The 15,465-nt window shown below is 39.3% G+C and overlaps 1 protein-coding gene across 1 annotated transcript in view; it reads right to left on the reverse strand.

Annotated features, from left to right (window-relative positions):
• Positions 1-2,491: 2,491 nt before the first annotated feature.
• The window catches only part of CA8 (carbonic anhydrase VIII), a 65,642-nt gene continuing 52,668 nt past the window's right edge, over positions 2,492-15,465 (reverse strand). Inside the window, exons 9-10 of the mRNA XM_009332109.1 lie at positions 14,598-14,770; positions 2,492-2,962 (exon numbers count right to left, since the gene is read on the reverse strand). Of these exons, the coding sequence (XP_009330384.1) occupies positions 14,636-14,770 (135 nt within the window). The 3' untranslated portion in view covers positions 2,492-2,962; positions 14,598-14,635. The remainder of the gene's footprint in view (positions 2,963-14,597; positions 14,771-15,465) is intronic.

The raw sequence follows: 15,465 nt of genomic DNA on the forward strand, positions 1-15,465 counted from the left end.
GAATCAGAAGAATTTTAGTGGCTGTAGGCTTTAAGAGGAACTTATTAATTTAGGGCCTTACACTATCCTCAGAACACCTTTATCAATTTTTATGATTTCTTAAAAATGTTAATACAAAGGCAGGCATGTGGAACTCTAATTGGAGAGTAGCAGAGTCTCACCACACGCAATAAAACCTCTCATGGGTGCAATGTAACTGAAGTAATACACAGAGAGCCCTTCCTGCAAATTCCTCCCTGCGGATTCCTACCAAAACCAGAAAGACTAATTTGACTTTTCCCAACACACCATGAACGTGGATTGACCAATCTGTAATTAGAATGGGTGTGTTTTGTGAATGAATTTGTTGTTATAATTAGATCTGGTTCTAAAGACAAAATAGAGTTACAAGTATTTTTACCAGTGGGTTTTTTTTTCTCTTTCAAAGCCAAGCCTAGAAAAAAAAAGTCTGACAAATGTTGAGACAAATTTACCAACCTCAGTTCCTCAGTAGTAGTGTTTATATGACTAGAAGTTCACTGCACAAGGCAACGCAGGAAAGAACAGCAAACACAGGAAAGGAGCACAGGAAAGGGAAATAATGGACTTCAGTTTTTTGGTGGAGACATTACATCATCTGCTTTGCAATGTATCTGTATTTCACAGCCAGAATAATATCAGCCAGCTCCAAGATAAGGAACACATTTATTTAGAGAATAAATCTAGTTCAGTTTTCATCATAATGTCAATATTTGCTGTATTAATACTACAGTTCCTCTCAGTTAATACTCAGTAGTTAACAATATGTTGTGTGCAAAGGGAAAAGGTCTTCCGAATGAGCTGTGCACAGAACCTGGGAATTGCCAGGTTTGGAACATGGTTCACTCCACTTTTGGAGGGTTCCTTCATTGCTGGGTGCAAGGAGATAGGAATAGGTCTTCAACTGGCAGAAACCAGTTCACTTCCACCTCACAGGGCTTTGTTTTGGGGTTTTTTTTCTCAAGATTTTAGTACCAAACCTTACAACTAGGACAAATTATCAGGATCCTGCCAAAAACTGTGGACAGTCCAGCCTAGCCATTGCAGGCCATTGCAGCAGACTTTATGCAGAAACTCCTCCCTGCCCTATGGCAAGATGTGGACCAGTGGGAGGCCAGGCTCTGGTGACCAGCGTGTTGAGGTTGGGCTCTGGCTGCAGCTGCCTGGGGGGGTCATTGCTGAAGGTAGACGGGCAGCAAACAGTGAAGCTGCTACATGGACATTGTGGAAGTGCTGGGGACATGGCAGAGGGAATGCGTGCTTTTGGCCAGCACTGAAATCTTGAACCCCTTGACTAGACAATGGGGTTATACTTCATTAAATTTGGGCAGAAGGCGGAGAGGGACTTCCTTAAATGTAACCCTAAGAAATTCACGTTTCTATAGGCCCAAGGAGCAATTTGCCAATTGCTACTCTGCTAAGCCCAAAATAAACAGATGACTTCATGGTGGGCTGCTTGCTGTACATTTTCTACACATTTATTGCAAGGCATGCTGTCAAGGGCAGCTGTGTGTCTCTCCAAAGGAAGCACATTTTTCTGCAGTACACACAGTTATGAACACATGAAGTAGTCAGCAGTATCCACTCCCCCCGACCCAGCTCGCGTGTGGTGTGTGGGTTTGTCCTATTGTTTCTGCTGTCCCTAATATACACATAAATGACTCGGAGAATTCGTAGCTCATTCAGCAGCAGCTCTCCCCATAGCCCTTGAAGAGGCGGATGAAGCATGCCTTCTGACACTGCATTTACCATTGCCTGGTGATGACTTTGTGATTGATGACTCACTGATCTGCTCCAAGGGAGTAACCTCCCCTTTGTGAACCTTTGGTTTGCGTCTCCATTGTGCCCCTGACTGGAGCTTGCCATCTGTGCCTCCAGCATTCTTCCACTCACATAGGTCTCTGCATAAACCTGCCCTCCCCATGCTAGGAAAGTGGACCTCACTGATAGCTATGGTGACCAAAGCTACTGCCCACCACATTATTGACCCTGTCCTTCAGATCTTGGTGTTTTGCAGGAATCGGAAGATATGACTAGCTGGCTTAGACTACTGTTCCCTTCTTATCTGTTCTGTCAGATGGGTCATGTGTGGCCCAGCGTGGCAATCCCCATGCTGTGCAGTGAGCTCAGGACATGCAGAGCAGGTCCCCAGACCACCATCCTCAGTAATGTACAGAAACAAACAGAACTGTCATAATTCACAGGAGAACAAAGGCCGATCATTTTCTGCCTGAACTGAACATTTCTTTGTAAAGTTCCATGCCTGACCAAGTAGAAAATAATCCAGATGATTCTGTTTATTGTTATATTGGTTAACTTTCCTTATTTCAAAATTGTCCTCTATTTCAGTAAAGTGCCTAGTAATGCAAAAGTCATTCAGCTTTATTCAGATTAACCATGGTAAGTGCATAGGTTTAGCAGAGAAGCGTTCCTTTCTGCCCAAAAATCAATTCTGAATCTGCGTAACACTCTCTGTGAACAAACAATGTTTTTATTAGCTTTACAGAATGCACCTCCCCTCTACAGAAAAGATGGTTACTGACAGCACAAGAGATGACACAGAATAAAATTAAATCTAACATTCAAAACATTAACGAGAATTTCTACATATTAACATTCATACCAAGCTTAAAAGTGGTACTGTTTGGATCACAGACCACTATTGAATGCTATGGCAAAGAAATTATCTAAGCAATGGTAATTACCATTTAAAAATAGTTAACAGTGTGAATTGGAAGATTTAATGTGTTTTCTTCTTTTAATGTACAGCCCCATTCCCAGAATTTCACTGGACCGTGCGGACAGACCAACTGTCAAAGCTGTCTATCAAGGCTGAATTAGATGAAGACAAACAATACAGGCTTTGTGGTTCAACTGAAGCAGCAGCTTCAAAAGTTTCCACTTCTCATCCGAGGGCACTGTGGGAGCATTGTCTTCCCCCTCTCTGAAAAGAGAATGGAACAATTATGTTACTGAAATTCCTCCGCAGTGGGTCTGAAAGACTGTTTATGTCCAGCCAGGGAGACAGGGAAAACTAAAAGCAGGGATTTCATGACAGCAGGTGGGGGCAGTTTCAGGGTATATACTTCAGTGACATAATGGTCCTGATTCTTCTCTTTTAGGGTAAAGCCAGTGCTGGAAGATTTACTAGCAATGGAGGAAATGGCAATAAAACCGCAAAGTTAAATGTAGTGGTAAAATTATTATCTTGAAACAAAGCTTTACAATTGGCTTTCTGAATCAATCAGGTAATTGATTCTAATGTGGAGAGCATGGCAGTAAACTAGAAAGGAAAATATACACTAGTCACAGAGAATTTTTTACCGTGTACCATTTTAGGGGCTGTACCAAGTGAAGTGCTGAGTACGTCGCTCTCATGGGAGGCAGGTGAGCTCAGGAGATAGAAAGCAATCACCCAGTTTTTCCCTCCTAATAGCAGTAATATTCTTATTCATTAGCAGCAGAGATAAATCAATACTTGGTTTCATGCAAACACATATTCGTGTGCTTCAGCATAACCTTAGGAAATCAGCGGCTCAGGTTGTCCCAGTGCTCTCAGTTTGGAAGCGCTAGGTATGACAGTGCCGAATCATTTCATTCTGTCATACTAATAATCTCACTTTTTTCTGAGGTTATTTTAGTGCCAACTATAGCTCAGTACATACACACAAAAAATCTGTAAGTGTTTGGGTGCAAATGGTCACCTGGGGCTACAATTGCTTGCAGGGTCAACACATCTCTAGAGAGTTCCCACTCTTTTTAAAGAGGAAAGGAGTGTAGAGGCTGTCAGTCACCAGCAGTGCTGTTAAGAAGTCAGCGTCTACCCACGAGACAATCTGTGCCCTGATTTCCATGTGCTTCCTGGTTACCATCCAATACCCCCAAAAGTCATGGTGTCTGGCAGCAGGACCATTTGATGGTCAACTTGAAGAACTTTCTACCAGCCGCCTTCTAAGGGAGGCTGTAAGCCCTTCACAGAGCAGCTGGTTTTAGCCCCAGTTACGCTTTATGTAATAGCACAGAGGATTCTCTGTTCTTCCTGGGGTTTGGTATAAAGGTGTAACATAAAAAAACATGCAATAATAACAAGTTATTCTCCATCTCAGGAAAAACTCTTGGCATGTTTTTCAGTGGGCTACGGATATGATGACGCAGGGACCAACCCTCTCCCCGAAGTGAACAGAAAGGTTCCTCTTGCGTGGACAAAACATACTGGATCCGGGAATTAGACTGAAAAATCTGAGCAACTAAGCTCAAAAGAAAGCCAAAACTTTGTGTTCTTAAGGTTCCATGTAGGCAAACTAACGCTGTGACACAGTGACACTTTCTCAATCTCAATTAGTGCTAAACTAATTAACAAAACTGTTTTATACACTGCAGTGAGTAGTATCTCTCTTCTTTCTTGGATAATCCCTAGTGTGATGTAAGGGTGATTGAGTATCTAATTACTCCTTAATTGAATGCACATTTTGTACATTTTTCACTAGTTCAAGCTTAATGCTTTTGGTCCAAAAATCAAAGTCAGTGAAATTAAGTTGAACTGGGATTTGGGCAGCTATTGTATTAATGGATTACTTTTGGAAAGGAGCCTAATTACAAGCCAGTCTGAAGATTTCAGTTGTGTTTGTTATAGAAATGTATTGTCTGACAAAAGACTGATTGTATATATTGGTAGTGTTGCTATTCATGTTTACCCTTTATTGTTTAAGAGTAATTTTTCTACCACGCTAAATTAATAGCACTGTTCCGTAATACATGCAGTCAATTAACACACTATTCAGGCTAAAGGTTTATGTAGCTATGAAGATACCTGCTCCTCTTACTCTTCCGAAAGGTTTTTGGAAATGTAACATTTCAGCTAAAATTGTACAAATGGGCACACGTATTATAATCAGAAAATTGCCTAGATGCCTTGCTTGTTTCTAAATTATATTTCTGCCTTTGAAATTTCCTTTGCTTGGGTTGAGTCCTAGAGAGAGAGAGAGTCCAACTGCTTCTGGTGGAGTCCTCTACCAATCAGGCAACCACTCCCAGAGAAAAGCTTTGAGGATCATTGTCATAAAGTGTAAATACCTGGGAAACCTGAGAGCTATTATCACAATACCCATGGTTTAAAAAAAAAAAAATATTAACAAGGTCAATCAAAATTCAGAAATCAACCTCATAATGTAAAAAAATCATTATGTTTCCAACAATATTTATTTCTAATTCTTTCCTATAATAATTTTACGTACTTAGATTCCTCAGGAAGAGTACATTTTCTTGTACAAAACTAGGATAAATGCAAGACTGTAACTTTATCTCAGAAACAAGAAGCAGCAGCAGGAGCAAAGACAGGGCCAAGCTGGTATATTTTTAAGAACTAAAGGTCCCAATGTTCCCATAGTAATAGACAGAACACATTTAAAAGATAAGATATAAGAAAACTTCAGTGAAAAGGATTATTTTTCAAAGTCTTCCGAAAGTGTTGAGAAAGTGCAAATAAACGGACTATGGAGAAATGAAATAGGATGGCCACAATAATATGCCTTTCCATCTGATAAGGAGGAAATAAGATACCCCACTGCAGCAGCCTTAGGTCAAGATAACTACACAAGATCAAAAACTTTCTTCTGCTACTTAAAAGTAGTCAATCTGCTTTCTGGAGAGCTTTTCCACCTCTTTTGTCTCACCATATTCCTTACCATTATTGTCTCACACAATGTGTCTATTTTTTTCCGCATAGAAGCATCTTGCCTTCTCCTCCTTAACACTAGGTTAAACCAAAAAGTTTAAGAGTTTAAAAAAAATCAAAGGCAAAAAACACTTTAAGACTGACTACACATTACCATTATACTATACCTCCCTAAAAACAGCACCTGAAAGTATGGTCAGGCATGGATTCAGATTGTCTCAGAGAAGAGAACTGACTACCTTATGAATTCCTGCTATTTCCTGAAACACTTTGCATTCCTTCCATTGAAATGTCGCAATTTATTGAGTCTACATCTAGTTCTGTGGGCATTTAACAACATCTAGCTAACTAAAGTGCTCCTTTGTTTCTCTTGAGCTCTGGGGATGCATAAAAATCTTTTAAAAATTACAGTAAGTTTTGCTTTGTAGCACTGCTCTGTCATAAACTGTGGTGCTAGTCATAAAACATTGCTAACAACAGTCACTGCTGGTATTCTCTTCCTTGAGTGACAATTACCAGTGGCAAAAACATTTTCAGTATCCCAAATAACTTGCTTGGTTTTGTTTGCTATTTATTTTCAAAACACTGTTGTCTGCTTAGCAAGAGTTTGTTTGCATACTTTCATTGCATTGTTTTCATCCATATGAAATAATTAGAATTACAAATTCCAATAAGATTAAGGACCTGTGACTACCTGGATCTTCAGTTTCAATGGAGTAATAACGTCCTGCTTAAAACTCCCTGTGTGATTTCATCTAGGTAAAACAGAGTGCACTCCCACTGCTTAACACGTATAACATTGTTGAAGGAGGAATGCATATTGTAGGCTTTCTTCTCTGTCTGTGGTCAGACACATGTACCTGTATGTCCTTCTAATATCCTTGACATTTGAGAGCTGTTACAGTACTATATTTCACGCGCACTAATCTGGAGTCTCTATATTTTAAAAAACAGGTGTAGTTTTATCAAAGATGATTTAAGCTTCCTACCATTTTGCCTCACCACTAATTTGCAGCATTTTCCCCATAAGTGAAAATAACATGGCAGAGTTTCAGTGTGTATTCAGATTCTAGCTTTTCTGTTGAAATTGCCAATAAACATGCTGTGAGGGTGTTTTTTATGACAGGCACGCCTGGCTACATTATCACTTCCCAAGTAGCAGTGTACAAACCATACATGGTTTATGGTAAGCAGCTGGAAATTATACTCTCAAAATGCTTTTCATAAAAATGCTGATGGTAACAGTGCATTGTGGATAGCAAAGAACGTGTGATGCTGATAGAGAGTCACAGGTCAAGAAATTTGGGAGCCCTTGTCAGCGTGAAGTATCTTATTTGAAGCATAAGCAGGGGTCTGATTCCTAGGCTACCTTATGATTTTTTTAGCTTTGAAAAGGAAGCACAGCATTTTGTTTCTTCTTTGCTTCTTCTATACATGCTAAGGGATTTCGACTGTTTTCCATTCCTCCACCAATATTTCTGTATTTCTAAGAAGTGCTCAGTAAAGGATTGAACAAAGACAATTCCAATATGGTACTCACTCTGGAAACAGCTACAACTCAAGATGGTTTTCTTCCTCATTTAGGGCTTGATCACTCCTTATACTGATGCTCTGGCCTGGACACAGCATAAATTCCTACTACGGCAGTGACCAGTCTATGACTCTTGGGCTGTCTGCGGCTACCAAATCCCTGAATTGTGGCTCCTGTGTCAGAAGTATGTCACATAAGCAACAAAAGTGTTTTGCTACTCACTAATTTGAATTCTCAGCAGTGGGAAAACAAGTTAGGCTAACATTACAGGGTTCACTTACAATCTCAGTGCATACCCCATCCCCTGCTATTACCACGAAGTAGTGGGAAGCAACTTGAAAAGGCACCGTCTTTCAGCCATTCCTGAAGCTCTTGGTCCCCTGAATGCTCCAAAAGTTTTGGTATGTTTCCAGTAGGTCTCCGATTATGGTGTGTGGCTCACAAGCCAAAGGTGCTTGGCCCTCTGTCCTATAGTCACGCACTCAAATGTAAGCACATTCTCAAGTACTCTGAAGTGGCAGCAGGGGGTTGGGCACTATACATAAGCTTTTAAAAACAGGAGAACAATAGTCAGTTTTGTTGATAACATGAAGTTGGGCTTCTTTCAAAAACTGAAACTTAACAACTAAACCAACCACCTTTTAAGCACAAAACCTAAACTCATGGAGACAAACAATGACCAACGAAAAATCACTTGCTGAGAAGCAGCATAAATACTCATATTTCATCAAATCTAGGAAACTGGTGTTTGTATTTCTAAAGAACCAGTGTTGATAATCTTTGTGTTTTAGGGTTTTTTTTAAACCAGGAAAAAGAGAAGAATGGTCATAGTAGCCTAATGATGCATGGCTGCTGAAAGCTCACTTCAGCTCTGGATCTACATAACAGGAAAGCATAAAATCCTCAAGTGTTGGAACTTCTGCAGAGCAACTTGTTTGTGAACTTCAGGAACTACAAATTCTACCAGTAAACTGAGAGTAAAGACACATATTGATTGGTAATGCAAGCCTCCATTCAAATGCAAAGTTCACTGAGATCTGCTTAGGCAAAGAAATACAGACCATAGCATCGTGCCAATCTTACTTCCATTTCTCAAAGGCAAGGTACAGCCCCATAGCTCACTCTGTATTTGAATGTCCCTTCATATTCTATAATCTACAGTCACCATACAATGTGCAATGCCACAAAGAGGGGAGTGCACCACTACCTGTTTAGTACTAGCTCATTCCCACTGGCAACACTGATCCCCTGTTCAGTGTCCTATGGAAAGGGCAGCATAGTTTTGCTGCCACAAGAGCAGCTCAGCAGCTTCAAAAGCAAGTGATTTGCACTATCCGCTCACTAAAGTACGGGATACAGTCACCACATTGCCCTCTCTCCTTACGGTGAAACTAATGCTGTGTCAATTTCTGCTTGTCTGCTCAGACCTCTCGATATCATGCAGACAGTCTCTGCAGTATCAGGCATAGAATCATAGAATCATTAAGGTCGGAAAAGACCTCTAAGATCGTCGAGTCCAACCGTCAACCCAACACCACCATGCCCACTAAACCATGTCCCTAAGCGCCTCATCTACACGTCTTTTAAATACCTCCAGGGATGGTGACTCAGCCACTTCCCTGGGCAGCCTGTTCCAATGGTTAGTCACTCTTTCAGTAAAGCATGTAGTCTTTCTTCCTCCACCCTGAATTACTCCTTCCTGTTCCTCAGGCCTAGCACAACCTTGATATTTTAATGATGTCATTTACTTTTTTTCCTCTAATCTTGAATGTGCAACTAGGAAAATGGTAATTATATTAAGAATGGTTCTTAATCCAAATTAGTTTCTGCTATCATAATTTACAGGACATGGGATAAACTTGCAGCTACTGACAATCTGGGGTCTACCAAAGATGTATGTGTATGTATGAACGTGTACATGCATTTGTATATATAAAAATTGATGCTTTTTCAGGAGTTTCTGAATCAGTCACAAAAAAAATGTTCAGGAGAACTGAAGTAACGTAGATAGGTAGATGGAGTAGGTATAAACCATCATCACAATTGGAGGACAATTCTTCATTTACGGATACAAAATAAACTAAGTTGTGTCTGGGATACGCACTTTTGAGACAACAGATTGAAGACCAACTTCTTTAGTTTATTGGTTATGCTCAGCAGAAAGTAAATTAAAGCTTAAACCTTTCAAAAGAAAATATTATTTCAATATAACTTTAGCAAGTTATTTTTTAGAACAAGGTCTTACTGTCTTCTACTAAAAGAATCTCATTGATTTCAATGCCTTCTGTACCAGGCACTTATTTGATGTCCTCTTAGTAAATGGGAGCAATGCCATTTAACTATCCTATGCGTGGAATCATGCTTATACACCCTGATTTATAAAGGGATGAAGACATGTAGGCATGCCATACTCAATTCAGTATTAGTATCAATTCAAGTTGATATTCAAGTGTTTGAAATCAGACATCTTGCTCATTCACAGATAAAGCTGTTCCACTGATGTAATAGAGGAGAAAAGCATGTCTATCGAATCAGTTACATGTAAAGCAACAAGGATTAAAGAGAGGGTAATAAATCCATTGGAAACCACAAATGATCCTGTCTTCAGTGAAAAATACACTACTGAAAAAGTACTTACCCATTAGGCAGGGTGGCAAGCCCCAAAATAAAATAGCCTGCTGGTATACTCACAATTCACATGTTTAAAAAATAGTGAGCCCAGGACTCAAATTGCCAAAAAAATAGCCTTTAATAAAATGGAAGATTTAAGGTTTTTCTTATTTGACTTCTAGGAGTGGTAGTGTTTCATGTCCCCATTGTTAAGCTTTGCTGCATAACAGTAAGAATTACAAATCTTTTTCCAAGATCACCTGAGATTATCAAGAAATACCCTGGTGCCCATAGCAAGGGCTCTGAGTCAAGTATGAAGTATCAAAAAAACTAGTGGTAACACTGAGGAAGTCACAACGTTACCCTTTCTCTCTTTTCTTTCAGAAAAGGATCTGGGCATCCTGATAAACAACAAGTTGAACATGAGCCAGTAATGCACCCATGCAACAAAGAAGGCCGACAGCCCTCTGCAGGGCTGCGCTAGGAAAAGCATTGCCAGCAGGTGGAGGGAGATGATCCTTCACTTGTGCTCAGCACTGATGAAACATCTGGAGTAGTGGGTCCGGTTCTGGGTTCCCCAATTCAAAAGAAACATGGACATACTGGAGAGAGTCCAGCAACAGGCCACAAAGATGATTAAGGGATTGGAGCACCTGTCGTAGAAGGATAGGCTGAGAGAGCGGAGACTGTTTAGCCTCAAAAAGAGAGGTTTCAAGAGGGATCTTACCAATGTGTATAAATACTTCATGAGAAGAAGTATAGAAGATGGCACCAGACTTTTCAGTGGTATCCAGTGAAAGGAGAAGAGGCAATGGGTACAAATTGAAATACAGGAAATTTCATTTACAATTAAGAAAAAACTTTTTCCCTGCAAGGGTGGTCAAATACAGGCACAGATTGCTCAAAGAGGTTGTGGAGTCTTCATCCTTATGATATTCAAAACCCAGCTGGACATGGCCCTAAGCAACCCGCTGTAGTTAACGCTGCTTTGAGCAGAGGACTGGAATAGTAGATCTCCAGAGGCACCTTTCAACCGCAACATACTGGATATGACTTAAAGAAGTTAGAAATAAGAAAAAAAAGTGGCTTTTTTGAGGGAAACATATGTGAAAACTTTGGCAACTGCAGGAGAGAAAGGATGTAAAGGCTGTACTCTAAGGGATGTATTTAAAAAACACCCACATAACAGAGTCCAAACACTTATTAACCCCAGGCTATAGGAGACATGCATTTTTAGCAGATGAGTCAAAAGAGGCCAACTAAATAGCAACAAACTTATTCTAAAGCCCATTGGGTTAAAGAGAGCAGTGAAGCTACAAAGTCCTACCTGTTTTGTCCGCCTGAAGGCTCCCTTTAGAGCCTGGCTAAACTTTGTTCTAGAACTGTAGGGGGGTGTTTTGAGATCTGGGCTTTCCCATGATAGAGGAGCATTTAAAAAAAAAATCATTTATTTACCTGAGATTACACACCATGATATATCATGTTTGTGTCATCTCTGCCTTCAATTCAACAAGCTACCACAAATTGCATCAAAGATCAACATATGCCATTTGATCATAAGCCACAAAGGGTTCAGTTCTGTCAAGGTTTCAATCAAGGCTGAAGGGCAGACGTCCTGAAGATTTGTGAGCATGGCATGCATAGAGCCTGCATTCTGATTCAGTCAAAACTAATTAGACCTTTCAAGCAACCTCCTTCTACTCCTGTGTACACAACACTTACAGAAACATTTGTCTCCTTCTTTTGCTGACAGAGTGACAAGGTCATGGAAAAGTAATGTTCCTCAAGGTTCTTCAAGTGGCTGCACCACACTGGCTTGGAATAAAAGAAAACAGTGAAAACTCTACTGACAGGAGTGCCAGCAGCCTTGACAGAGGGGCATCATGTCAGAAAAGAAGTCCACCGGTGTGTTTGTAATTGTAATATTCAAGACATACCAGAGCTTTAAAATAAAAGGTAATCTCCTCTTCGAAAGGAAGAAATGCTCCCTCTTGGATCACTATGTAGATGCCACCCTGCAAACTATTACCTCCCCATCTACTACTGAGTCTTCACAGCAACATTCAGCTGATGTCAGCAGTCCCAGCTTAAGGACCATTACCCATTCCTACGAATGAGGGAAGGTGTCTTTTCTGAGGATGTCTGAGGTCTGTGAGAGGAGCTGTTCCTCAACACCTTCCTCCTGGAGAGAACTGTGTGAGGAAATCACTACAAAGTAGGTAGGATGGTTTTCTTTCCTTTCTCCCTCTTTGCACAGAAGAAAGGTGATCAAAGACACACGACTTCTTTTTATACTTCATATATGTAGTTTACAGCTCCCCAGAGACAAACTCAATAGCAAGAATATACTGTGAACCCTTGATTGGTTCAGTGCTATTTGGACTGATGCATCTAAAACTAAAAAGAAGACCTGGCCAAACGAATTTCTAATAAATAATTCAATCAGGTGTAGAGAGCCAAGTGCCATTTCTTGTGGGCTACACAAGGAGTCACAGTTCTTTCTCAGTGCTTGAGAGTCCATAATTAGCATAGCCCTACAGTGAGGACTACCATTTTACATTAAAAATTCCATCATTTGGGAATTAAAACTGCAGATTATTTTGTAAAGCATGGCCAAGATAAATCTTATTATTTAAAACAAATCTTTATAAGTATTGACAAATGTAATAAAATTTCAAACATGAAAGCAAAAGGGAAATTTTTACATTTCAATTCCAGCATTGTAAAGGAAACTCTTTCATGCTTAAAATTCAAACTCAGCATGTCAAGTAATTTCACTGTTACAGGCTTGAATTACCTGCACTGGCCTGAGGGAATTATTCACTCTCTGAGAAAAACTGTACTTTAATATTGCTATGATTTTCCCAAGTAATTTTTATGCAGAAGCCGGGATAAATTTGAAACATCCATTTCAAGATTAGAGTGACAACATTTGGTGACTGCAGAGAACCATGTAATTGAGAACTGGGCTTAGGGATGTGCCCAAAATTAAATATGGGAATGAGAAAACAATACTAATAAAAGGACCAATGTTTTGCTTTCTTTGCTTAACTTCCGGGATGTGGATATTGAATAGGGTTATAAAATACAAATAAACACTTACTTCAAAAATGTTTAGATGCATACACTATATGGAATGCTTACGCTATATGGAAAGACTATGAAATTGTGGGCCACTGTCCCAGCCCATTTTTTCTTTGCCTAACTTCCGGGATGTGGATATTGAATACAGTTATAAAATACAAATAAACACTTCAAAAATGTTTAGATGCATACACTATATGGAATGCTTACGCTATATGGAAAGACTATGAAATTGTGGGCCACTGTCCCAGCCCATTTAATAATTTCTGTCACATGCAGGAGGAAAGATAATCTTCTCACTCAGTTTTAATGGATCCATTTTTGGAAGCACTGAATTATTAATCTCTTTTAGGGGTTATCTGCTGCCTGATCATTTATTAACTTCATATGAAGTTGGGGGCTGGGCCCAGAGCATGCTCTGAAGAGGCTTAACTCCACAACAGAGCCTGAAGTGAACTAAGGAGTTCCATCATTGACCTAGATAGGGCAAGAATTTAATGTACAAATAAATGTCCTTACCCAAAAGTGTATATCAAAAATGTTTCAGCAGCATGCTTCCAGGTGAAACTCTGGATGAATTGGTTCTCTTGTGAGCATATGGCTTTGAAGAAATGCGCAGATAGAAAAACTGATGCTTTATATAATGGATTCTAGCAGTAAAATAGGGTAATGGGGAGTACCCAATGTTTTTATTATTTAAATAAAGTTTATTGTAGGACAGTAGATGAAAAATTTTACTATGTTAAAAAGTAGTAGGACTTATTAAAGAAAGCAAGTGAACAGATTCATTGTTTTCTTGACGACTTCCCAGATTATCTGTCTTACTATTTGTAACAAGGTGGGGTCACTTCATTACAAACTCAACAATAAACGTTGGTGTCTTGACTCACTACTTTCAAGGTAACTAGTTGTCTTGAACTGAAGCGGGGATAATGCTGGTTCACATCTGTATTAGCTCTTATGCATTGAATCCAACGCCACCCTTAAATTCTTGCTCTGTGAGCCAATGGAGGCTGAAAACATCACTGAGGACAAGAAGAAGCAACTACTTTGATGAATGAAATATGAAAAATTAGCCATGACAGAAGTTCATTAGTTTCCTCTTGTACCTGCACTGGTTTTGCCCAAGATTCAGTCTTGTTGGGAAAGAACAGCATTGTAAAGCAGGGAGAAGGGATCAAAAAAAAAAAAAGGCCTCCTTTGAGAATCAAAGGCCTCCTCCCAGAACTATTACCCTGTTTTTTAACAGATAACACTAGAAAGATTCACCAATGACTGGTCTTCTAAAAACACGGTAAGAAATCAACCAGTGAACCTCAGTAAATGGGGCAATCTACCACATAACCTAGGCACATGTCCTGTTGCTCACTGCAGTAGGAGAAATTTAAAGCTACAAGAAGTAACTGTGATCTAACTGTGCATGATCCACTGCCTACTGAAGTCAATACAAATACTTCAATTCACTAAATCGCATATTAGATTCCAGCCACTAAAGAACCTAATAGTAACTGAACTATTATACCACAGGATAAAATAAAACAGTACAGTGTCAAAACTTACAATTGTGACAATATATCATAACATTAGCTAAAATTAACTCAGTGCGTTTTCTCCTTCAGCTAAATCTCCCCTACGAAAATTATTTCAATGTTTTGATTTTTCTGCTAAGCTTTTACTTACCTGAATAAAGATTTATTTCTGTTGTTCTTCCTCTTCTGCTACTGAAATGCAGCCCTGATGACTCTATCGCTAAGTGGCTGAGTTGGTCTGAAGTTATCTCCTAAGATTCCATCACAGCCTTCTAAAAGTTCTGCACCTTTAACATGTGTCCTCAGTCTACGAAATTCCTCTATCTGAAAGGCAGAAAAACAGACAGGAAGAAGCTGAGATACATTCTTCACTGTGGGACTAATGATCAAAATCAGTCTTGCCCCACCACTTCTGCAGCTTTGAAACTTGGAGTGTTCAGGTACCATATACTAAGGTCAATATACATCATTAATAACATTTTAAAATAGTTGTCAGCACTGTCAAAACATCTAACATATAGAGAAAAATAAGAACTTTTATGCACATGGTTTGGCAAACTTATCCTTTGCTTTTTCGTAACTTCTTTTGGGATCTATAACCTTCTTAGCCATTGTGGATTACATCCTATGAATCAGTCTCACAGGTGTGACATGAGAGTAATCATTCTGGTCTTCTTCAAAGAAGTGCATTTCAGGAATAAGTTGGTCGACTATAAATTGTTTTTAATTTTTTCCATTGATTTATTTATTGCCTGCAATTGTTGCTTCATTTAAATAAAAATTATTTTCTAAACCAGGAAAATTCTGAACAGACTCTCAGCTTTAGAGGAAGTCTGTTGACATTTTATATGGAAAAATATGATTTTTCACATCAAAACAAAATACCACTTCAAAATTTCTGTAGATGTAGGTGCTAAGCATACTTAGAAAATCAAATACAGTCAAAAATCAATATAAAACATTTCAATTGGTCCAAAACAAATATGTTTCTGGTTTATAGACTCTTTTTACGTTTTTCT

Source organism: Pygoscelis adeliae, unplaced genomic scaffold (genome assembly GCF_000699105.1).
Source record: "Pygoscelis adeliae isolate BGI_AS28 unplaced genomic scaffold, ASM69910v1 Scaffold98, whole genome shotgun sequence".
Classification (NCBI taxonomy): domain Eukaryota; kingdom Metazoa; phylum Chordata; class Aves; order Sphenisciformes; family Spheniscidae; genus Pygoscelis; species Pygoscelis adeliae.